Source organism: Myiozetetes cayanensis, unplaced genomic scaffold, assembly GCF_022539395.1.
Source record: "Myiozetetes cayanensis isolate MyiCay16 unplaced genomic scaffold, myiCay2020 scf16, whole genome shotgun sequence".
Lineage (NCBI taxonomy): Eukaryota > Metazoa > Chordata > Aves > Passeriformes > Tyrannidae > Myiozetetes > Myiozetetes cayanensis.
The window spans coordinates 18,745,743-18,769,813 of NW_026087270.1; the positions used below are offsets into that span (position 1 = coordinate 18,745,743).

General features: G+C 39.6%; 3 protein-coding genes across 5 annotated transcripts in view; 1 reads left to right on the forward strand and 2 right to left on the reverse strand.

Annotated features, from left to right (window-relative positions):
* Window positions 1–4,216, reverse strand: part of DUS2 (dihydrouridine synthase 2) — a 48,047-nt gene extending 43,831 nt beyond the window's left edge. The window contains exon 1 of the mRNA XM_050311105.1: window positions 4,101–4,216. The gene's annotated coding sequence lies outside the window, so the exon portion shown is untranslated. The remainder of the gene's footprint in view (window positions 1–4,100) is intronic.
* LOC126637708 (galanin receptor type 1-like) lies at window positions 563–3,377 on the reverse strand. Its single transcript, XM_050311110.1, has 2 exons — window positions 2,466–3,377; window positions 563–1,826 (listed from the first exon to the last, which is right to left on the reverse strand). Exons 1-2 carry the CDS (start codon window positions 3,195–3,197, stop codon window positions 1,509–1,511), a joined length of 1,050 nt encoding a protein of 349 aa, XP_050167067.1. The 5' UTR covers window positions 3,198–3,377; the 3' UTR covers window positions 563–1,508.
* Window positions 4,217–9,919: 5,703 nt separating the features above from the next.
* On the forward strand, window positions 9,920–23,857 carry LOC126637963 (dipeptidase 2-like). Of its 3 annotated transcripts, none has more exons than XM_050311533.1 (11): window positions 9,920–10,069; window positions 13,472–13,569; window positions 14,505–14,631; window positions 15,121–15,250; window positions 15,584–15,725; window positions 16,584–16,653; window positions 17,156–17,332; window positions 17,850–17,937; window positions 18,510–18,585; window positions 20,254–20,389; window positions 21,621–23,857. In XM_050311533.1, exons 1-11 carry the CDS (start codon window positions 10,034–10,036, stop codon window positions 21,804–21,806), a joined length of 1,266 nt encoding a protein of 421 aa, XP_050167490.1. In that variant the 5' UTR covers window positions 9,920–10,033; the 3' UTR covers window positions 21,807–23,857. The 3 variants fall into 3 exon arrangements, with proteins under 3 accessions (XP_050167490.1, XP_050167489.1, XP_050167491.1); XM_050311532.1 differs by having other exon boundaries at window positions 10,025–10,069; window positions 13,472–13,729; XM_050311534.1 differs by having other exon boundaries at window positions 10,025–10,069; window positions 13,472–13,729; window positions 22,353–23,857.
* Window positions 23,858–24,071: the final 214 nt, after the last annotated feature.

Below are 24,071 nucleotides of genomic sequence, written 5' to 3' on the forward strand. Positions count from 1 at the left end.
TCCACAAGGGTTTTGTGTCATGTCCCGCCTCGACCCACGACATACAGTAACTTCCAATTTTTAGAAATACAGTGAAGGAGTGGTCCATTTGGAGTCTGGAAACCTTTACGTTTTGGACCTATTCATTGCAAGCACTACTTGCCTCTCATCTGTAGTTCTATTAACTACAAATCAGGCAATTTTTGTGTCCACAAGCTGAAGCTTACTGTTCATGTATAGGAGTAGGATAAATCTCTGGGGACAATCTGGTATTATTTTTTACAGAAGATCCTATCTCCATTTGCAATATGCATTAGGTCCCCTGAGCTGCTGAAAAACTATTCAAGAAACATGTTACAAAAATTATTTGTATGTGTTCTGATGGCTGACAAAAAGATAATGGAGATGTTCTACTAGGTTATACTTGGATATTTCTGTTATGTTTTTAGATGCATAATTAGTCATTCAACTTCTGTAACACACCTTTTTGCAATCTGTGAACGGGTCAGTCTAGATTGCAGCACACAGAACTACCAAATTAGACAACACAATGAAATAATAAAGTTTTTTCAGCCATATGCTTCCTAATTTTGAAGTAATATGCACTTTATATATTTACAAACAGTAACCTTGACCTTGGTACAAATGCCCTAAATTGTTGCTAGTGCACTGTTGATCACAACAGTTTGTCGAAAAAAAAAAAAAAAAACAAAAACCAAAGCCAAAACCACCAAAAAAGACAAATCACAAATCTTTAGGCATATACATGCTAGAGTAAAAATCCATGGGTAGCTAGACTCAGACTACACTGTATTTACCAAAAAACCTTTTGTAAACATTACTTTCAAACAAAACCAGAGTTCTTTTAAGCATATATTGAGAAATGCCACTTTCCTACTGTTGCTCACCAAGAGACAGTTGCTGGAGCCAGTGATTAAATACCAGTAATTACACACAAGAGTACACAGACATTCAGACCCTGTGTTATATAAGCTTATACAGAGCCACTGAATGCAGAGAGCCACATCACTGACATGTCATGTGGAAGGTTTTACTGCCTAATAGGTAAATACTGTAGCAAAGCCTTCAAGGAGCTTTAGAGACCCTATCACAGCTAGTGAGCTAAATGTGTATGTAACTTTTCCCAAACTGCTCTCTGAATGTCGCATAACTCATTATTCACATCTTCATGATTGTCTACAGACATAACTGACTGCTCTCTTCTTGTCAGTACATCTTCTACCTTCTGCGTAACTCTTATTTTAGACTGTGGGTGTTACAACTGCATATGAGTTCTATCTCTGTCTCTAATACTCCTGTTGCACATGGCCTAGCAAGATACCCTAGGACAACCTCTGTCAAGTGTCATCACAGCCAGAGGGAAAAAATGCCTCCTACCACTCCAGTAATCTGACAAAGTCCACATTTTTGCAGATTCCACAGCTCCCTGGAATGCACTTGTATACATGTTCTCCCCATTTGGTTCCCTCTTCCCTCCTCTTCCTCCTGAAACATTTTGTGAGCCCGATTTACATATTAGTGGTGGAGTGTGTGGTAGAGAAGTTCTCCATGCGTATTCTGGCCAGCTTCTCAGCAGGAACTGGCTGCAGGAAGAACCTGCAGGTGAAGACTTGCTGGCAGACCTTGTGGAAATTTTCTGAGAGGAAAGCATAAATGATGGGGTTGATGCAAGAGTTCCCATAGGCCAAGCAGTGAGAGATAATGCGGAAGGTGAGGGAGATGTTGTTCAGAGAAAATTGCCCAAACTCTGCCCACATGGTGATGATATGATGTGGCAGCCAGGAGAGCAGGAACACAGCAATCATGAAAAGCACTGTCTGTGCTGTCTGGAAAAGACAAGATCATATATTAAATGGTCACAGTGATCAAGTGAGTCTGTGGACTGAGTGAGTTTGCTTCCCTCTCTCAGGAGGGAAGGCAGCATAACACAGGCAACAGGGATGATTACCAGGGGGGCAAAATGTGATAATATGAAAAGGATGGTAAAAACTAACCCTCCCTGGAAAACATTGATTGACTGGTTTTGGATCAAGCAAATAACTATAGGCAATGGAGATAGTGCCGGTAAAACTTCAAATAATACAAAGACTACAACACTAAAACTAACTACATTACATATAAGAGTGGAAACAATATTCCCTGATATTTGGAGGCTGAGGAACCTTAAGGCTATTGAAGATAACTGTGGGGGAAAACAAGTTGCAAGGAAACATTGCAAAAAAAAAAAGAGAGAGAGAAAGGAGGCAAATCAGGGTGATGTGTCAGGCTGGGTTACATCTTAATAGTTGTAATCCCTTTTGTGAACTGGTGGAATTTCATTCTGCTTTCCTTCCCTTTCCCTGCCTCAGGAAAGTATTGTATACCAGGAGAGAATATGGAAAAGGTTGGATCTGCTATTTGGCTGGGTAACATGAGTTTACACTTACAAGACACCAAGAGTCTGGGATTGTTCCCTCCATTTAAACACTATTCTCATCTCTCTCACCCACCTTCGCATAGCAGCAGGTGATGAGCACCAGAGGCAGCAGGTATCCCACCAGCAGGATAGTAACCTTGTACATCTGCTTGGTTGTTGAACCATTTGCCCAGTGCTCCCAGTAGAAAGAGTTGTTGGGTGCTTGCTGATGACCACTCGTGAGAGCCTGGTTTTGGGCCACAGGGATGGCAATGAGCCGAGACAGCAGCCAAATGACACCCACACCGAGGGCAGCGTTGCGCTTGCTGTGGATGCAGGGTGAACATTTGGAATGGACCACAGCGATGTACCTGTCCATGAACATAGCTACCAGAGTGAAGATGCTGCCCAGCACTGTTGCCATGGCCAAGTAGTGAACCCACTTGCAAAAAAAGGCACCGAAGACCCACTCTGGCAGGGAGTAGATGGTGGCCTGGAAGGGGACACAGAAGAGCAGAAAGGAGAAGTCTGCAATGCTTAAGTTCAGGATGAAGATGTTGGTGGCACTGTGTGATGGGCGTCCTCCAGGCTGAAGACGCCTCAGAACAACCAGCACTAACGTGTTTCCCACCATTCCCAGGAGAAAAATCAACCCAAAAAGCACTGGTACAATCACCACCTCTGGGCCGCCCCTGGTTGCTCCTGCCCAGCATGTTGGGGCCTCTGTTTGGTTGGTTTCGGAGCTGCACTTGGTGGTGTTGGCTCCAAGGGAAAGCACAAAACTGTCCTCCTGCTCTTCCATGGAGCCAGGCTGCTTGGCAGGCAAGGAGCAGTTGCTGCAGTCCTAACTGCTGTCAGATAGGTCTGTGTTTGTTAGGGGTAGTCAGACATGAGTTTTTGCCTTTTCCAGTGCTCTGTATCTTCCCTTTGGGGAGCAATTTTCTTCATATGATTCTTTCAAGTTCTTTCTGTCTCTGGTGCAGATTACTCCAGTAACTGGAAAGGGGTTTGAGGAATTTGTGTCATCCAAGAAGTAACTTCAGGTTTGGCAATTGTTGCTAGAGAAGCTCATGTGGCAAAGTCCATGCCAGAAGGGCAGAGGATAAGGCTGCCATGGGAGCCTGGAGTGGCAGCAAAGAGGCAGCAGCTTGGCTTCCTCACGTCCCTCCTCTTTTGCTTCCCTCCCACACTCCCCGGATCTGTGGCTGTTATACCTGCTTTCCCAGTTCTGTGTGGAGCTGTGGCAGAGAGAACAGATGCTGTCTGTAACTGGAAGCCTTCAGCAAATAACCTGACCGGCATTACTGCTCATGAGGGAGAAGAGCAGAGCAAAAGTTCTCATCCAAAGGGATGGATAAGCAGCAACTGCTGAGGAATAGTGTGTGCAGTTCGGACTTGGCTCCCTGCCAAATGCCCGAACCCCCAGTAGCAGCCCCCACCCCTTCCCCCTTCCTTCTTCCCCCAGGGCAAAGGAAAAAACTATGCAAATTGAAGAACCCAAAAATCAAGCTAGTTATATAAAAAATATGTATTTGATGTATATTACAGTTAAGATGCTATGTACACAGCAAAAAGGAATCCAAACACCCCCTGAAGGGATAGGGAAAGGGGAAAAGGAACAAAAGGAGACAAAAAAAGGGACACTGAATAGATATGCACAATCAAACCCAAGAACTAGTAAAATAACTAGTAAAACAAATCTCACCACGTCCCTTAGAAAAGCAGGATTGGCAGACGCAGCCAGCACTCTCCGAACCCCCACGTGGCAAGCCAGCCGTCGCTGCAGGCCTCAGCCTTAGATAAGCGAGACCAACGCAAGGACCCACTGTTCCCGAACCTCGCCAGAAGAGAAGAGAGCGAAGGCCTCTCCTCCCTTCTTATTTATACCCCGATTTACATAAAACTTGTATGGAATACTGGGAACACTGCCTCTTCCTTGGTTACAAACTGGTAACCAAGGAAGGCCTAGATTAAAACCACCACATCTGTGAGGAGCAGCATTGGAACTGGCTGCATGAGGAGGAAAAAGTTTAAAATATATTGTTTATCAACAGAGAAGAATTTTGTTTGTTTGTTTGTTTCGTAGACTCCAATGTGCTCCCATTAGAGCACAAAACAATCTAAATAGTTGTGTTTTCAACAAAAAATCCTGGGAGAGCTTCAGATTCATCATTGGCTCCTGTCACTTCTGGGATATCCACCCAAATTCCTTAGTGCCTATGAATCTTCATGAACCTTGTTGATCCAACTGCGAAGTCCTTTTGGTTTCAGCCCAGTAGTGCCAACAGCATCGGCACTGGAAAAGGAAATGTTCAGTCTTGGTAGCTCTGAGCAGCTATAATATTGTTTGCCAGGGAAGAAAGACATGGTTTTTAAAAAAAAAAAAAAAAAATTGTTAAAGATGAAGGCCTCAGTTATTGTGGGCTTTATGCGTACTTATAGAAAAAGTACGTATTTTTTAGGAGGTGCTAAGTAGCTTAGCTTTAATGGCTTGTTTCCTCATATTCCTTAAGGGATTCTGTGAACTCTGCAGGCAGTGATGAGGGAACAAAGTTTAGACAAACATTAACAGTACCTGCACACCATGATTTATGGACTTAGGATAGCTACCTGCAGAGAAGAGTACCCATCTCTGTTTTCAATGGTTACAAACCCAGGAACTTGCTTAGAGTGGGCCACCACTGGCTCATGTGAATGGAGGGAGCCCCTTAATTTTAGAAACAAAATTCAGTGACTGCCTTGTGACTTGTTTCTAAACTCTTGTTGGGAGAGGACGGTGCTGCCTTCCTTAGCCTGCTCTCTACAGAAGCTACACTCCTTATTTCCCCCATAGCTTTGGGGCTGGTTATGGGGTGAGGTGGAAAGTGGCCAGAGAATGAAAGATGTCCAAGTTGCAATGGAAAAATGTATCTCTCCTTGTCATAAGCAGGTCACCGTTGCTGGAGCAGATACCTGGTTAGCATCTGCAGTTTCTCTTCTTCTTCTATGGCCTGACTGCCTTGCAAGCTGTGGTAGTGTACCTTAGACATCATTAAGTCTTCCAGTTCCCAAATCCTTTGTTTGCTGGTGTCTGTCCCTGGGCTGTGCTGCAGTCTGAGCGCCACCTACTGGCCAAGGCACAGAACTGTAATTTGCAATGCTGCGTTCATGAACATTGGTCACTGTATATCACCGAAAGGTCTAGATTAGGTCTAGACTTACACTTTCACCAGTAGAGCTGTCAGCTGTGAGCACAGGGTAAAACATCTCCAAAACCAGTGTAGCTGCTATATTTTGGACATGAGCTCCAGTGAAAGAGGCAGAGGAATGAATAAGGACTCAAGCCTTGCTATAGGATTACCTGGATGTCATCTGCAGATCAAGCGATGATGATGACTTTTAGGCATCACCTCAAAACTCAAAGCCAAGCCTTTGAAACACAAATAAAAAATATCAACCCATTATTAGATAGCAAAAATGAAGCTGACTAAGTAGACTTGCTTAAGGTTTTCTCACTAATACCAAATGGATTGGCTTTTCTCAGAAATCCATGCTAAACAGGAAACATGGCATCCAGTAGAGCTTCCTGCCCTGCATGGCTGTGGATACCTAATGTCACAAGGGCAGCTACTATGTTAAATGGACTTACTCTTCCTGAAAAATTGAAGTGGGAAGTGGCAGAAACAGAGCTCTGAGAATTTTGATTTTAAACAGGAAAGAGTGCTTACATTGAAATCAATCCCAAGTGGGAAAGTACCCTTTTTCTGGTAACATTTCTGGAAGCCTTTTTAGGTTAAAATTCTCCAGCTGAGTAGGAAATAACTTCTGCTGTCCAGAAATCTTCTGTGACCTTTTCTATTGCTCTTTAAAAAAGATTTTTGTTTTTATTTTCTTGGGTGGAGGAACAACCTCCAAATAAGAAAACCAACCCATCTGAAGCAAGCTAGTTTTGCATCCTGGTTCTCAGAAAGAGTCTCTAGTCCTGCCAATTAGCAATCTGTCAGATTACAGATTAAATATTATTTTAATTGGGAAGCTCCTGCCACATTGTGGCAAGAACTTTTACCTTCCTTGAATCGGAGTTGATACCTGATTCCTTTGTAGAACAAACATATAGCTAAACAAACATTTTGTTTGGTTTGCCTCACTCTTTGGGCATTATCAATTGTAAATATTACTATTATTTTAAAATAAGTATAGTTTAAATTACTAGGTAAGCTTATTGCAGCTTTCTTTTTTTTTTTTTTTCCCCCTGCAGCTTCTTTCTCCATCTTTCTTTCCAAGAAAGTACAGAAATTAGTTCTGACAGAGTATTGAGCCAGAAGAACACACAACAACGTTGGTATTTTTATAAAAATTTGTTGACAAGAGATATTAATAGGTGGCAGAATAGTACTCATTTGTGTTCATCCTGAAAGGTATCTGCATTTATTATGGGCTATTTGCTTTCAGCTTTAGGAAACGTTCAACCTTAGCTTCCTTCTTAGGAGCTTTGGTTGAATCTTGATGTGCTTCATATGGAGCCTTTTTTCTGTGAAGAGAACCTTATCTTTGTACTTCCTGTTTCTTTTGCATTTGGTAATAGGTGCCAACTGGTGTGGTTCTGTACTTATATATCCTGAGAATATATGGCATCCCCTGAACAGTCTTCAGGATGGTGGTCAAATTAAGTTCTGAAACTGTGGCAGCTGCAGTCATCCACAAGGCAGAGCAACATGGGAAAAAGAGGTTTTTTGCTGAGTTGGTTCTTAACCTCTTGATTTCCCAATCTTAGATTAATATTTATCACAAGATCTTATCTGAGAAATATGTTGCAAACATGCTGATTTAAACAGATTAAAACTACCAAAGAACCTCCCATCACCACCCACTCCAAGTGTGAACTCACTTCATTTTAGGATCTGAAACTAATACTGAGTAGAAGAAACAGATGCAATAGTTAAGACTGCCTGTATTGTGATTTTTATGAAAACAGAAATCCTGGTACATGGGATTCCTCTGATTCCTCTTCCTAACCTATTGTAACAGTTTCTAATTGAAACACTGATAGCTGTACCCGAGAAATGCCAAACTGAGAGCCTTGGAGATTGCAATCTTTACAAAGAAGTAAAACACCAAGTTTGAATACTTAATAAGCAAAACTTTGAAGACTGTGTTAATGTGGCTTGTCCCTAAGCAATTACACTGCATGTGATTTTAAAGCTGATTTGCACACAAACCTATATCCATACCAAATGCTGGAGTGCTATTATGTAGTGTAGATGAAGTCAGGAGTTGGTAGAATGTAAGGATTTTTTTGGGAAACCAAATTGCAGTTTAAAATTACTGCCACAGTAGGCATCTACTTTTGCGAAGTCCTACTTTCCCAGCTGTAGTAATCTATAAATTAATCTGTACTGGTTGTAAAAACACCAGTGGTTTGGAAGTATAAGTATTGAAATTGATAAAGCTGCTCTGGGCTCGAACAAGCCTATCTAATGAGAAAAATACTTCCAAAACATAATGTTATCCCTCTGTGTCCTGACAGCAGCTGGTATCTGTGTAAGTGTTGCAGTTATTTTATAGCTTCTCAGCTTGCTCCAAAATTGTGGATATAACATGATATAAATAGTGATAGCTATTATCAGGGAGAGACAGCTGTGTAACAGCATTCTGGACAATGAATATAGATCTTGGAATGCTTATTAAGAGACCAAACCTGCCAGATGGACTCTGCAGGAAGGATGTTCATCACAAATGCCACATTATAAGAATTATTATACACAAACACCTGCTAATGCTCATCCAGGCCTATTGGAAGAAAATTATAGAAGAAATCTTCCTATGAGCCAAAAGGAGAATTTGGCTTTTAGCAGCTTTAAAAATCAGTTAAGTTCTGAATCTGCAAAGAGGTGAGCTGTTAAAAGCCCAAGGAGCTCAGTGGCTCAGCAAAAACTGTTCTTGAACAAGGAGTTGGTGAGCTTAGTTTTTCTAGAGGCATGCAGAAACATAGAGTTTCAGGTAGAAATCAGATCAGAGATTAAATTTGACTTTGTGAGAAGAGAAAATTCAGAAAATGGGAAAAATAAATTGCAAGCAATGATGGTTATGTGATACTTACTTACTTTGGAAGATAAGGATGAGAATCTGAAAAGTTTAAAATGAAGAATAAAACATGAGCTAGACCACAAATGGTTAATTAATCTGAACCTGTTAATTGCTGCTTTAAATGAAATATTTATCTTTTCTCCTGACACTTCATTTGTATTGCTCAGGGTTCTTCAGTCCACTGGAGTGAATGATAAATGTTTGTAAGTGAAGTTCACCAAATTAGCAAAGTTCAGCAGAATTCCCAGTGATGTGGGGGTTTCTGTTTAAGTTTTCTGATTTGTGGGAACTAGAGGCTCGGTGATGAATGTATGTTCCAGTTAAGACATGACTTGCGCAACAGGTCTGTGGGAGTTTTGCTCATGAGATGTGGTCATTTCTCTGCAATCAAATCATAAACAAAAGCATAATACCCTTTTGGTTTTCTGTACAAAACATGAAATGAAATAATAATTACCATAAGCAAACCTTACTTCTTCTGAAACTTTAGTATCATGGTTTTGCACATACTCCTTTGTTTACAAACTTTCAGCTCCCACAAAGGGAGTGGAAATTCCCAGTAAGTTCAGAGACGTAAATATCTTTTAAAAGGTCACCTGTACCTTGTGAACATTTTGACCTTTACAAATATCATATAATGGCACTGTAAGTCCTGATTAAAATACAGCAGGTATAGGTAACAAGAGATAGATATTTTTTGGCTTAGGTATAGTCAAAATGAAGGAGTAAGCACTAGAAAAGGGGCCTGGAAAGTTTGTATAATCTCTTTACTTGAAGACATCAAAGCTTCCATTGGATGAAGGCCTGAGCAACCTGATCTAATTGTGAAGTTACCTTACTTGGGATCAGGTCACTGAACTAGATGACATCCCACCAGGAATCGCTTCCAACCTTAATTACTCTGTGACGAGACGCACCTATTTCTGAACAATAATAATAATAATGGCCAGTCTTCGCGAGCGAAGATCCGGGGAAGGTCTTTTACACCTTCCAGCCTGCACATTGGATTTTTTAGGTGAGACACAGTGTGCGCGGAACTGAGCCCACCCTTTAATCCTAAGGTTCATCTGCCGGGGCCAAGCGAGCTTGGACGGTGGCAGCGAGGTCCTTAGGACGTAGGTGGGTTGCCTTTAAGGGCTAACGAGCCCCACCTGCCCGGGAGTGGCCCTGACCGGGAATTGAACCCGGGTCTCCGCGGTGATAGCGCGGCGCCTTTACCACTGGACCACCAGGGGCTCCTTCTGAACAATATAAACAGAGTAATTTTAAATACCTCATCTGTTAGTGAACAGATATACTAGGGACTGCACAGTCACGCTGTTACAAGAGGGAGGAAATGCCTGGTTTCTAACACGGCACAGCACGAGGCTTGTGGGTTCCCACGTGGGTGGAGCTGAGCTGCAAGCTCGTTCAAAGACCTTGCATCTCTGAGGGGGCAATTTCCAAACGCCTGTTGTGTGTGAAGCCTGTGGTGTGACGTGAGCTAAAGAAATAGAGGACGTTTCTTCCTTGCTGCTCTGATGCCAGGCAGACTTGGTGCCAAGTTTTAACTGTTGGATCCAACACAGTGGAATGTGGATTTCGACTCAGCTGCATTATCCTAAGACGGTAAACTGCTCCAGGGAGCCTTTAGATAAACAAACAAACAAAAAGCTATAAATGTAATGCTAACTTCCCCTTTTTAACTCTGCTCAGTCAACATGGAAAAAAGTTTTGTATTTTAACGGGAGTGCTAATATACCGTGTTCTTATTTTTGTGTAGTGCTTGTGTTTTTGTAATATAGACAGAATAGAGATTTGGTAATGTATAAGTATAATTTCTTTTAGTAGCCAAACCACTTGAAGGACATGTAGGTACAGTTCCTGCTTAAAAATCTTCCTGAAAATTGCTATGGAGTTCATACAGATTGAAACCCAGGAAATATTTGAACCAAAATCTACAATGTGTAGCAGTTTTTATAGTATCAGAACTGTCTTATTATGTGAACAAAATTTGCTACTTTCTCATGAAGAATTTTGAACTGAGAAATTATGTGGATTTCTGGAATAGCAGTTATCCTATACAAGGCCAGTAGCAGATAAGGTGTAAAATCCTAGTTTTCCCTTTGGAGTTGTTTTGTTGGGATTTGGCTGAGTTCTGGAGACTCACATTGCAGATCTGACCAGCATTTTGGTTTGAGGAATTGGAAACCAAAACATGCCTACAAAAACTAATTTACATTTGTGGTGCTAACGTGTCAGAATTCTGTTGCTTGGGCAGTTTTTTTACCTTTTCTTTTTAACATTTTGCATGCTGAGCTGCCACAAACAAATGTAACATTTTCTAGATTAGACATACGCGTCTTTTTTTTTTTTCACTGTGGTAACAAAGTCTGCATTTGTGATAAAAGGGTAAGTCTGTATTTGTGCTTTGACATTTGAGGAAAATCTCTATGGTTGCTACAAAGCAGAAAAGAAAAAACTTCTGATTGTTCTCTAATCTTTACAGTTTTGTAGAAGTCCTGTTCCATTAAAGTTTTTGGGTCTCACAATGCATGCATATTTCTGATGCATACTTAAGGAAGAAAAACTTCCAAGACTGTACTCCTGTAAAGTAAATATACACAGATATTTTCCACCAAAAATGCCAAGGCAGTGGAAGGGATTCAAAAAAGGTTTATTCCTGAGGCAAGGACACTTAAAAACTTACAAAAACCTCACAGTGCCCCGAGACAGTACCGGGCCTCCGGGGAAAGGCAAGTTCCGTCGCTCTTTCAGCACTTTTATCTTCTTTCTCTCCTCCCCCGCCCTCTGGCTTGAGGAGGCCCTGCATATGTCTGCGAAGGAACGTTATCTCTTCGGTATTCCAGAGAGAGAGGTCTCACTCACAGCTTTCCCTGCAACTTTCTCTGAAACACGGAAGGGAAAAAGAAAAAAGGCTTCCTAAGTGAAATGAGTTCGACCTTTCTGTTACAAATTTTTCTGAAAGCGCACCTATTCCTACAACTTCTATCTGAGGAAGGATTTTGAGGACGGTTGTGTTTCTAGTAATCACTGTTTCTCAAAATCTTTCCTTTGCGTGGCATGACTGGAATGAAACAAAGTGCTCTCTTTTAATCTGGAAAATGCGGGCAATGCATTTTTTCTTTGTATGGAAATACTGTAATTACCTCTAGGGCATTCTTTTTCCCCAGGCAGTTTGGGACAAGCTATCCTGCTTGTTCTTTTTTCTTACCAGGAGATCCTGAAATGCCTTCCAAACATTACTGTATTTATTTCCTTTTATTGCTGTTTGAAGCAATAAGTTTAATAGCATCATGTTTTCTCATTGCTTGATAGCACTTCATTACATTCTTTGCATAGGCAGTGAAGGAATAGCAGGTTGGAAACCATGATTTGTAATACAGCACTAAAGTTGTTTCCAAGCAAGGGAACAGATAAACCTGACATGTCAGGAATGATGATTTAGAGCTGGTGATGGCAGAAGGAATTTCAAGCAAAAATTGAGAAAGATTTGAAAGACTATCCTGATGACAAAGTGAATTTCAAAGTGTATATATATATATAATATGTATATATATCAGTGTATTTCCTCAAAAATATACTTCATAGTATGATGCATGTGTTCTGCTCCTAAAAGTATGTTTAATATTTATGTTTTACTAATTATATTTAATTATTACTTCAGGAATAGGGAGAATCCATGCTTTTACCCATGGTTAGCAAGAAAGTTTTACCTAGGGTTCTGGTCACTTGGTGTTCTCTGTGCTGTTGCAACTAAGCTGCTGCCATGTTCTGAAGTAGGTAATTCAGAGCTAAACTAGGATTATCTACAAGATAGCATAACTGGACTGTGGAGGGGATAAACTTCTTCATTCGTCAGGATACATTACTATCTTGAGCAGTGAGCTCTATTTTATTGCACTTTGTGTATTTGATTTGGCACAATAATTCAACAAATTTGAGTATTAACGTAATGTTGTTAAGTATTTTAATACAAAATAAGATGGAAAATAAGGACTTCAAATGGGATGAAAGGAATGCCATTCCTAACTGAGATTTGCTCCACTTATATAGCAGCTGTTTACTGAACCTTCTGCACTGAGGTCTGACCTGCCTGCTGGAAAGGAGAGGAGGGGCCAGGCAACTTGCCCATAGTTTTGAAGATGTTAAATGACAGAAGGATGCAGAAAAATATTTTTTTTTTTTAACTGTGAAATTTTCCTTTAAAATCTGTCTATTTTACAAGACCAAACCGCCCTCGTTACATCCTCATATGGCAGATATGGCTATCCTGCTTCATTATAGCTCTGTTCTTCCTGAGGGCACTTGCCTCAAATTAGGATGTCACTCCCATGAATGAAGAAGGCAAGTGCTTCTCAGCTTTATAGCAAATGCTAACAATAACTCTGAATGGGGTGGGGGTGAACCCAATCTTTTATTTGCAAAGGTATTTTCACCTCCTGGAAAATCTTACATTTACTTTACATAGAACAGGAGTTATTTCTAATCTGTTTGGAAAAAATGCTTTTTTACTGACACGTGAAAGACTGTTGTCCAAGTGTTTGAGTACTGGATAAAAGTGCAGGAGGTGCTCTGATTACTCGTGAAGTTGTTGTCATACCCATGTCCTCACGGAGATAAAGTGACCCTTTCAAGTTTGGCACATATTGTCCTTGAGGACATATAGGTTTGGGAAAGTGTTAGATTTTAATAGATTTCATCTGAAAATACTCTGATGTGCTGTTTGTTTTAAGAAGACAGTTTACTTGGAAGCAGTTAATTTCTGGCTTTTTGGGAGGTCCGAGTCCAGGGTGTGTCAAGCTCACCCTGCCAGCTCTGACTGAGGAGTTGGTTCTCTTCAGCAGTAAGCTGGAGGCAGCAGTGGAGCTTAAGGAGTGGTTATATGTACAAAAGCACAATAGCCAGAGATCTTAAAATCTTTGGGAGAAGGCAGTGATTTCACAGTTTCCGGTGCTATCTTCTCTTCTGTTTACTATTATTTCTTTATTTTTTTCTTTCCTACTGTAGAATTCACATCAGCCTTACCAGAAGGAGAAGCATTTCGGCTCTCCAGCCTCCACAGACTGGAAATTTTGCTGTTTCATTGTCATCAGCGAATCATTGTGGTATCTCTGCTTTAGCAAACTGGAAAATGGAAATGAAGAGAAATACAACAAAGTTGTTGTGGCTGTTGATGTTCTTTTTTGATACTGTGCCATTAAGTTATGAGAAATCAATGAGAGAGAGAGCTATTGAGCTGATGCAAGATGCACGTTTAATCGATGGGTATATAAAATATGTTCAACTAAACCCTCTTTGTGAATCCTGACAAGTGAGGAGGAAATGCCGAAGTGTGTTTGGATCAGTAGAGACAGGCTGTTACCAGCGCATAGCACTTAGCTCCTGTTGCAATGATGTATTGGGAAGGAATTTTGGTTCAGAGGGTACTTATTATAGGATTGGGTTATTCTAAATACCTTTGTAATTTTCTGGTCAGGTGTCATGGTTTAACCCCAGCTGGCCACTTGCTCACTTGCCGCTCTGAGGGAGAGGATCAGAAAAGTGAGAAAACTTATGATTTCAGCTAAAGACAGTTTCATACAGAAAGCAAAAGCCACGCACAAGCAAAGCAAAACAAGGAATTAATTCACTACTTCCCATGACTAAGGTGTTCAGCCATCCCTGGGAAGCAGGGCTCCATCAAGCATAATGGTTTCGTGGGATGACAAGCACCATCACTCTGAATGTCCCCCACCTTCCTTCTTCTTCTCTCCAACTTTATATGCTGAGCATAACTGGTAGGGTCTGGAATATCCTTTTGGCCAACTGGGGCCAGCTTTCTCAGGTGTGTCCCCTCCCAACGTAAGGTACACCCCCAGCCTGCTCACTGGTGGGGTGGGGTGAGAAACAGAAAAGGCAGAAAAGAAGGGAGTCTTTTAAGCATCTATTGCTGTAAGGATTATTGGCAATTAAGAGTCTAAGGGAAGTGGAAGAAATTACATTTGACTTAGAAAGGGGACATCTTATTTCTATCACAAACCCAATTTGTTTTCAATTCTAGCCACAATGACTTTGTACTGCAACTGAGAATACTTTACCAAAATAGAATCAGTAGAGTCAATTTAAGAGAACTCAACAAGACCCACACAAACTTTGTGAAACTTCAGGCTGGTTACGTGGGAGCTCAGGTAAGTACTGCCATGGTTGTGAGTCTGAGACCATATTTTTACATTTGCCTCCTTCCCAATCACACAAGTACTCCTGGCCTTGATTTTGGCTCTTTATATTAAAAAAGAAAAATACAATAAACCCAAAAAGCCCCTGACACTGTTTCCTAACACTTTTTTTCCAAAAGTTTGTGTTTTATAATTCAGGTACCCTTAGTCAAAACAACAGTATTCGTTTTGTGATATATAAATTAAAGGAAGCTTACATCTGCTTTCCTGCACGTACTGGGCAGTAGCTGGGTGTGTCAGGAGGCTTTAATCATGTCTGAAGTAGATGCTATTGTCTTGCACCATAAGTCATCTTTTGGGGAAAAACTATAGTGGCAACTCCCTTGCAAACTGTAAGAAGTTATTTTGGTCTGTGCTTGTGAACTATTAGCAAACGGAAGTTTCCCAGTCAAAGCACAAGTTATCTAGGTTTTTTTTTTAACTTGTCAATGTCTCTTTCAGTTTTGGTCAGTGTATGTTCTTTGTAGCGCTCAGAACAAGGATGCTGTGCGTCTGACTTTAGAGCAAATTGATGTTGTCAAGAGGATGTGTAACAGCTATGAAGAGCTGGAACTTGTGACAACTTCCCAAGGTGATGCTCTTTCTTGTAAAAGAATTCGTAAAAACATGATTGCAGGAGGTATGTACAAAAGACAGAGAGCTGCAAGCAGGCAAGTTATCCTGCTTTAAAGAGTAACTTTACCTCAACTTTTCCACTGAGCTGCAGCAACGGACTCTGTGCACTGTCCAGGTCCACTGCAGTAGTGAGAATATTTGCCAATAAACATGTACTACTATAAGCTCCTATTCGATGAAAATGTCAGTATCATTGCTTGCAATTTCCAAAACCAATTGTTGCTCAGTAGTGCTGGCTTCTTATCTGTCATGATATTACTTTGAAATTATCTCCCTTTGTTGTTTCCAGGTATCTCTGAAAGTAGAAGGATTGCATGTTTGATTGGAATAGAAGGTGGCCACTCCATTGACAGCAGTTTGGCAACACTGAGGATGTATTATGACTTGGGTGTTCGTTACATGACTTTAACACATTCCTGCAATACGCCTTGGTAATTAATGTGCATTTTTTGGTGTGCCTGTCTAATGCAAAGAAGTGGCAGCTCCATGATGGGAGAAACATGGATTCAGACACAGAGTTAACCTGTGAAAGACTCTGAAGCAAGTCAAGGATGATAGGTTTGGGGGGTAAATCATTTGCCATGTGTCAAGTGGGAAACTACATCTGTTATGTAGGGCTTGTAATGATGACAGTTTGGACACTTTTAAACTTATTAACAACACAAAGATGGTAAATTTGCTATTCCTTTGCTATATTAGGAAAGTTACATAGGGCAAAATAGACAAAAAGAGAAGTACTAAAAATGCATATGATGTAGATAAAAGAGAGTAAATGCTATGTAAGGATTCAGCTGTCAGCAGCCTCCGACACTGCCCTCTCTGGCCACCTCAAAAGTGCAGGTCCCATATGGCACTACAGAGATGGATTTAGTTCCTATATCAGAATATTAGTATCTACTCTTTGCTGTATTGACAAAATACCTTCTTGTACTGACTGAGAGACAGGGGAATTGTGGACAGAGGACTGACAAGAAGGCTGGTGGGTAACTGACATTGCAGTGTCTCTTTGTTCTCTCATAGAAGGTTGTTTAATCAGAAAACTTCTGACAGCCACCTCTCTGCTTATCCTGCATTGCTTTACAAACATCAACATTCATGAACCTGAAAACAGTTATGAACAAAAAAAGCACTGCCCAAACAAGATACTTATTATGTAGCTCATTATCCCCACATTTGGCTATGTGATATGGTAAACATTTTTATTGTGTGTAGTGTAAGAGGTTTCAGTTGCTGACACAGTAGTCTCCATAATAATCTGATGTTTCTCCTCCCTCACTCCCCTTTTTAAGGTCTGAATCATCATCTAAAGGAATACACAACTTTTATCCTAATGTTATTGGTCTGACTCCATTTGGCCAAGTAAGAATCTCTTTCTAATGCTAACCTGGGCAATCTGTCATGCAACTAACAACTTATGGCCTTATCTTTTCAAAAGCAACTTGTCATTAAAAATTAATTACTGGAAGTTCTTGATAGTTAGGAGGTGATCAGGGCTCAGTTAAGCCAAATTCCCTGTGATGTTCTTTAGGGTAAAAGAAGCACTAGATTTAATTAGAACAATTGCTTTAATTCAGATCACATGTATGAATTCATATGTGGAATCAGTGAGATGTGAATAACAGTTCAAATTACTTATTTTAGATTGACTAAGTTTTCTAAGTTTTGAGCATGTGGTGGTGTGCTAGCTAATTGTGAGTGAATAAATTACTATTAAAGTAATAGGTATAGAGAAATCAATACTGGCATAGCATGCTTATGACTAGCTGACAGCTGCAGAGTTAGTCTGTTTACAGATATCAGCTCAACAGTTTCCTTTAAGGAAACTTAATACTGACACTGTTTTTCTGTACATCTGTTTTAGGAAGTGGTGAAGGAGATGAATCGCCTTGGTATGCTGATAGATTTATCTCACACTTCATATTCCACAGCAAAAGCTGTGCTGAATATCTCAAAAGCACCAGTAATTTTCAGCCATTCATCAGCATTTTCTGTCTGTAATCACTCAAGAAATGTCCCTGATGATATCCTCCAGGAACTGGTGAGCAATATTGATCTTGGTTTTGTTTTGTCATTTTTTGATGGAAGGTATTTGTTGGTCTTGCTTCTTGGGGAGTTTTGGTTTTGGTTTAATGGCAATGTTTGGCTAGGCTGAGGCAAACTTGTGCATTCAAGTTATGATGTTTACTTTTCACCTTCTCATCTCTGAATTTGATTTAGATGCCTGAGCAGCAGGTTACATATTTGCTTCTGAGAGATTTTCTTTGGTTTCTCTTTAGTCTTTGACTACAAAAATGAAGTGTTTGCAAATATTTTGAAATTCTGATTGAGTTTGTTTGATGGAGGCACTGCATTTCTGCTGATTCAGTCTACATGAGAGTATAATGAACCCAAGGGAAGGGACAGGGAGGCAAAGCCTTGTGTTGCCATCTGAGCTTTGACTTAGAGTGTTGCTGTGCTCAGTTATGGATGGACACAGAAGGTTCTATATAGGATGCCCATGAGGTTTGCAGGGCACATGAGTGTTCACTCATCGCCTGTCTCTTCATATCTTTCAGAAAAAGAACAAGGGAATGATCATGGTGACTTTCAATGCAGATGCACTGGCCTGTGGCAGAAACGTTGTTAATATTTCTACCCTTGCAGGTTTGATGTCAATGTAGTTTTTGTCGGTTCAGTGAACTCATACAAATTCTATGAATTTCCTGGTGCATGCATAATTTTTGAGGTTATTAAAAAATGCGTGTTTAGTCCTTCCACACTTTAGCCAAACTCTAGATATTTTTGGTGCTAATAATCATTAAACAATAACAAGAGGTACGAGGTGAGTGTAGCTGCAGGACATGACGCTTACAAAAGGAGCCAAGAACCATTAATCCCAAAGTAATTGTTACTTTCTGGAAAACACCTTAAGCCTATGTCATTAAGAGTAGAAAACATGAGTATGTAATGGATAATGGAAATTCTATTGGTATAATTGGGCTACTTATTTGGAACGGATATGCTGTGATGATCATATCTCTTTCCTCATATGCATTTCATCAGTGTAGCTGTTATTTTGAATTGCTGCCTGATCGGATATCTTTTGACTTTTTTAAAAAAGGATTTGATTGAGGATCCACAATCAAGGTGAACAGCCTTGTTCCAATATGTCTGAACTGTAATATTTCTCTTTTGTTGGATGCTTAGATGTTGTTTTCTTTGGTATTTTCTTTCAGATCATTTTGACCATGTGAAGAAAATTGCAGGTTCAGAATCGATAGGAATTGGTGGTGACTATGATGGAGTGGCACGGTTAGTAAAATTGTACATACGTTGACATCTCCTCCTTGAATTATGAAGGTTTTTATTAATTTAAGGGGGAAAAAAAAGAAGGCAGACTAAAAGAGTGGGATCAAGTTCTCTTGTGATGAGCACTAAACGAAGTTTTATGAAAGATGAGGACAATAGTTCCTTTGTAGAACTGCATGAAGCAGTGCTGCAAATGTGGAAATGGATCCTAATGCCCTTGAACTCTGCATTTCTGTGTTCTAAAAGGTGTTTTGTGCATAAAAAACGAGTAATAGAGGTTGTTTTTATCCAAAAGCCATAGATGAATGACAGAAAAGCTGCCTCAGCCTTTAGATGCTGAATGGTCAGCCTAGAGAGATGCTGCAAAACTCTTTCCTCCACTATCGTTCGGGAAAGCCAAAAGTGTTTTGGTGCTGTGAAACCGCTCCTGCTTTTGGGGCTTGGGAAGTATTTCAAGCAAGCAGAGAATGGTGAACAACCTGCATAACCTCTCCTCACTCTCAGGCTAGTGTTGTTACAGCACAGGAAATATATACAGATTAGGTGGCATTTGATGGTGTAGCCCTAAACTTTTTTTTTTTTTTTTTTATCTTTCGGTTTCTTCATCATCTCCTTTTTATTTTTTTTTTTCTTCTTCTGGGTTCAGACATGCTTGGGAGTGAAAGTTAGAGTCAGGTTCACATCTGAAAAGTATGATCACAAATCCAGTGTGTCTGCTCCCATGATAGCTAGCCATAGGTCTGAAGCTGTAATGTTCAAAATAAAAACACAGTTTGCAACAAAAGGACGTATTTTATTGCATGAATTTTCTCAAAGGTCATAAATCAAATTGGTGATGGCATGGTTAAGGTCCTATCTCTTGGTACTACAAGTTTCTTGAGACATGCTTGTCACTGCACACCCACAGAACAGAAAAATAACAAAAATATTAGTTATCTCAAAACAATGTCACAGTCTCATGAAAAGAAAATTTTAAACAGCTGTTTAATGCAGGTTTTGAAGCTTCTATTTCTTTTTATTTTGATAAAAATTAGCACAAGACATAGATCAACTTTGCTTATTGTAATTTCTTCAGTAGAAGGCTCTGAAAAAGTTGTTTTTCATTTCCTAAATGGCTGAATTCAAATCAGTATTTTTATTCTAATTATATTCCCTTTGAAAAAACTACTTTTCAACCAACAAAATCTACAAAATTACCTGCAAGTCCCCTGCTCATCATGTGTTTGCAGGTTTCCTTTTGTTCTCAGTTACACAAGTGCATTGCGCCAACTCCATCTGTGATGCAGCTGTTTCCTCTTACTCTAAAGGCCATATATAAAGAGTAGATTAATGCACACATGAGTTTCTGTTGGGTTCTTTTTTCCTTTTGTTCTAATATCTTCCCATGCTGTTGTTTTGCCTATACATTATATACACGCTTATATATTATGCCTATGCATCTTCATTCCAGAATACACAGTAGTGTTCTGTTTATGGGATCCTGTGTGCAGAAAAACCCTTTTGTTGTGTCCCAGTCCTGCTTCTGTTTGTCAGTTGAATTCTCAGAGGAAGAACTGGGTCCAAAGTGAGCTCACTCCAAAAGTCAATATATGCAAAAGACTAATTAAAAATCTTTTTCTAAATTTTTTCAGTGATGGATGTTGAATGCTCTTGTGTGACTTTTGCCAACAGTTTCCCCAAGGGATTGGAAGATGTCTCTAAATACCCTTCTTTGATTGAGGAACTTCTTAGAAGAGGATGGAATGAAACTGAACTGAAAGGAGTGTTAAGGGAGAACTTCCTCCGTGTCTTCAGAGAAGTGGAAAATGTAAGATTAAAACCCAAACTGAATCTTGATTCTTACTAAGAGGGAGAGAGGAACAGTTGGTGCCCTGTTGTTTATTTTTTGGGTGGGTTTTTTCTTTGTTTGTTTTTTGTTGTTGTTGTTCAATGAGAGATATGAGGGAATGTAAGCACCTAATTCACTAATTCCGAATGCTGGGAAAGAAACCAAGATGGCAGGAAAGCATTAGCAGAATAAAGGAAAGTGAGAGAGAGAAGACAAAGCTCTTTGGAAGTTTTTCTCTTTGCAGTAATCTGATAAATCCACATCAGTGACTTCTAAATAGAATCACTTCATGGTTTGGAGAAACTGCGGATGTACCAGCATCACAGTCTGGCTGTGTTTGCTGGTGCAGTAAGGAATGTTGACTCCTGCAAATCAATTTAATTCTTGTCATGGGATTGGGCTGCTATCCAAAAGGCTCCTGCCATGACCAGATCACTAACAGGCTATAAACACAACAACTAGATAACAATGCGCTTCAAACGTAAATGGTAGAAGCAAATCCAAAAGGATGAGGGAGGGGAGGAGGGAAGGAGACCATATAGGATTAAGGACCCCCTCAGTGGTAACTCTTTCAAATGCCTCTTTTGAAATTTCCAGACTGCTTCCTCCTGCTGTTTTATGAACAGGGATAAGTAAGTAGATATTATACACAAAGCCTTATAGACAACGTATATTTCACAGTGGCCTTTCTTCCACTTGTCCTTTTGGGGTATGTTAGATGAACAAAAATCAGGGAAATTTGTACTATTCCAGTTAATCTGCAAAAATAGCTATATAATGCCGAGTTCATCAGGTGACAGACATTATGAAGAGGCTCAAATTCATCACACCTTTCCAATCTGTGAGATTTAATATTATTTTTCTTTCTAAATTAGAGATGTTGAAACCCTGTCTTGAGAGTTCAGGGAAGAAAGCCCATGGTTTTGTTTGCCTAAGGTTTCCCAGCTAATGCATCCATATGTAGAGGGAGCCAAGACAGAGCAGCCAGACCTGTGACTCTTGCCTGTAATGTATCTGTACTAAATTTTGAGAAGTGTTTGTTAGGAATGCAAACAACAGGGTAGTGTTGTTGATTTCCTCACATTCAGAAGTGGGTTTGCAATACAGTTTGAGTTGGGTAACTTGAAATAGCATTGAATTTGCCAGCTGCTTAAAGCTTTTGGTGTTGTGCCAGTCTGGCTTTCAGGGGCAACCTTTTGAATTCTTGTAGGTGCAGAACATTAGTGGAGTCATGGATGTAGGTGAAAGTGAAACTCTACAAGAAGTACAAAATTCCTGTCGCCTCGACCTACGTAATCCTCAGATTGAGCCAGCCAGGTCCTTTGTATTTCCTTCTGTGGCACAACCCTTTAGTCTGACACTTGTATCGTGTTTAATGCTGTATTATGAATCATAAGGTCTATGGAGTCTAGAGAGAGATTTATGGAGTAATTGGCAATGCAGCTCGTTATCTTTTTGTATTTTTTTAATGTGTAAGTAAAGCTTTTTACTAAATTTTCAATATAATTTCTACAAAGTCACCTGCAAACTTGAAAATTAATGTAAATTTTAAAAGATGTATCAAAAGCATTTATAATTTGAAGTGATAAATTCTGTATCTTCTTGGCTAGACCAGGACCAACATTGTTAATAGAATTTATTCAGATATAATGAATTCTGTGATACACAATACATAGTTTTGGCACCTATATTGTGGCACTTGCTATAAATACTGGAGTACAGAATCAGCAGTTCCACACAGGAATTAGAGATTATGATTAAGACAGATGTGCCAAGATGTTTTCAGATATTACTTCTTCTTAAATCGTATAGCTTACTCAGAGGACCACCCTATATGGAGAAAAGAGCTTTTTTTGTTTGCTTGGGGTTTTGTTTTGTTTTTTTTAAGATGACGAGATGGAAGACAAGGCTATTTTGATTTGGGTTTCATGCCTACCACTAGGTTAAAGATCCATCCTGCAGTACTGAACTCTTTTGAACCCTGACTGGGACAGTGGGCAACTGAAGAGTTACTGAAGGGTGGAAGTAGATCTGCATTCAAGTACAGGTGAACAGGCAATGTTGTTGATAGTTTTCTATAATTTGGGAACTGCTGTTTGCTGCATGTTCATGAAGATGGGAACAAGAACAAACCAGGACAAAGAAGGAATTGTGGCTAGTCAGAGGGGTGCAGAAATCTTTTTCACATTTAAACAATTATCCTTATCAGTAACAGGTTTTATTACTTCATTTTTATTCTAGTGGGTTAAAATCAGACCATTGCCAGTGGATTCCTAGATACAAGATTAGAAAGAGGCCTTTTTATTATAAATCTTCTTCTGTTTTTGCCTTTGGAACACATTTTCAAATACACAAGGTATGTGAGGTTAGAAGCTACTATTACAGAGAAGAGCATATATTGAGATAGGCATATTCTTGGTAGGCTCAAAACTGACATTTCAGTCAAATATACTGAAATTTGTGATGAAATTACAGCATGGCAGCACAACATCTTTGTAGGGTCAGTTCCCACTGCTTGCTGGTAAGTGCCTTCTCATAATGCTTGCTGTTAATTTTTATTTTTTCCTTTTAGTTACTGATACGAAATCTACAGAATTTAATAGAATAGTATAGAATAAAAGCCCTGTAATTGATCTAAGGGCAGTATTTGTAAGCACACAAAGTATCTAACTTTGTGTTAGAAAGAGAAAGGAAAGAGAAAGAGAAGGCTAAGCATGAACAGAATGGAAAAATAGCAAGTAGTTGTTTTCTAGAGTCACTTGAGACTGTTCCTACCATCCATTTCTGCATTCTATGTAAAAGTAGGATTTCCAGTAGAACCCTGTTTTTTCATGCTTCAATAATTCTTTTGTTAGGATGGCCTCCTTGATAAGTATATTTTGAATATACTCCTGTCACTTACCGAATTCTTTACAAATTGTGTTGAACAGTCTAGTTGCATAAAAGCCAAATTTTTAAGAACAGTTTCTCAATAAATACTGATCCTTCTTATGCATCTAGAAAGGGCAGTTACTGCACTGACTCAGAAGTCGGGCCTTCCTGATACCGCTTGACTGGCATCAGAACTTGTTTTACTGGTAAATTATGAATTAAATAGGGAATGTTTACTCCCCGTGAGTATTTCTTCTAATAGGTTCATAAGCGATTGGAAAACTGCCATCCATGATCCCTTTTCATAGTACTAGTACTCTGATAGTTGCTTCATTCAATACTTGAAATGTAAGATGCTTCCTTATTCCTTCCAGTTGTTTCTTTTATACTATGTTGTCACTTTACTGCCTGCTAATTTTCACTCTTTTTTTCTCATGCTACAGCAGGGATTAAAAATATGTATATTGCTTTTCTTAAAGATACAGATAATACTTTTATATGACTTGTCTTATCTATAATGTATTGCACTTATTTGACTGCTTTGTGCAATGAGTAATTTGTAATCTTGTGGTAAAACAGATGTGAAATTTAAATAAAATATTGTTTAAAATTGTGTATGGATACTGGTGTAATATCACAAAGCACTGTAGATGTTCAGACGTCCATGCCCTAAAAGAACCATGCAACTCTGCTGCAGAAAGAAGGCCAGAGTATCACGAGGACTCTAGTCTTCAGAGGAAAGGTAGGTGAAAGTCAGGGAGGTTTAACCCTAGAGCATCCTGGATGTAGG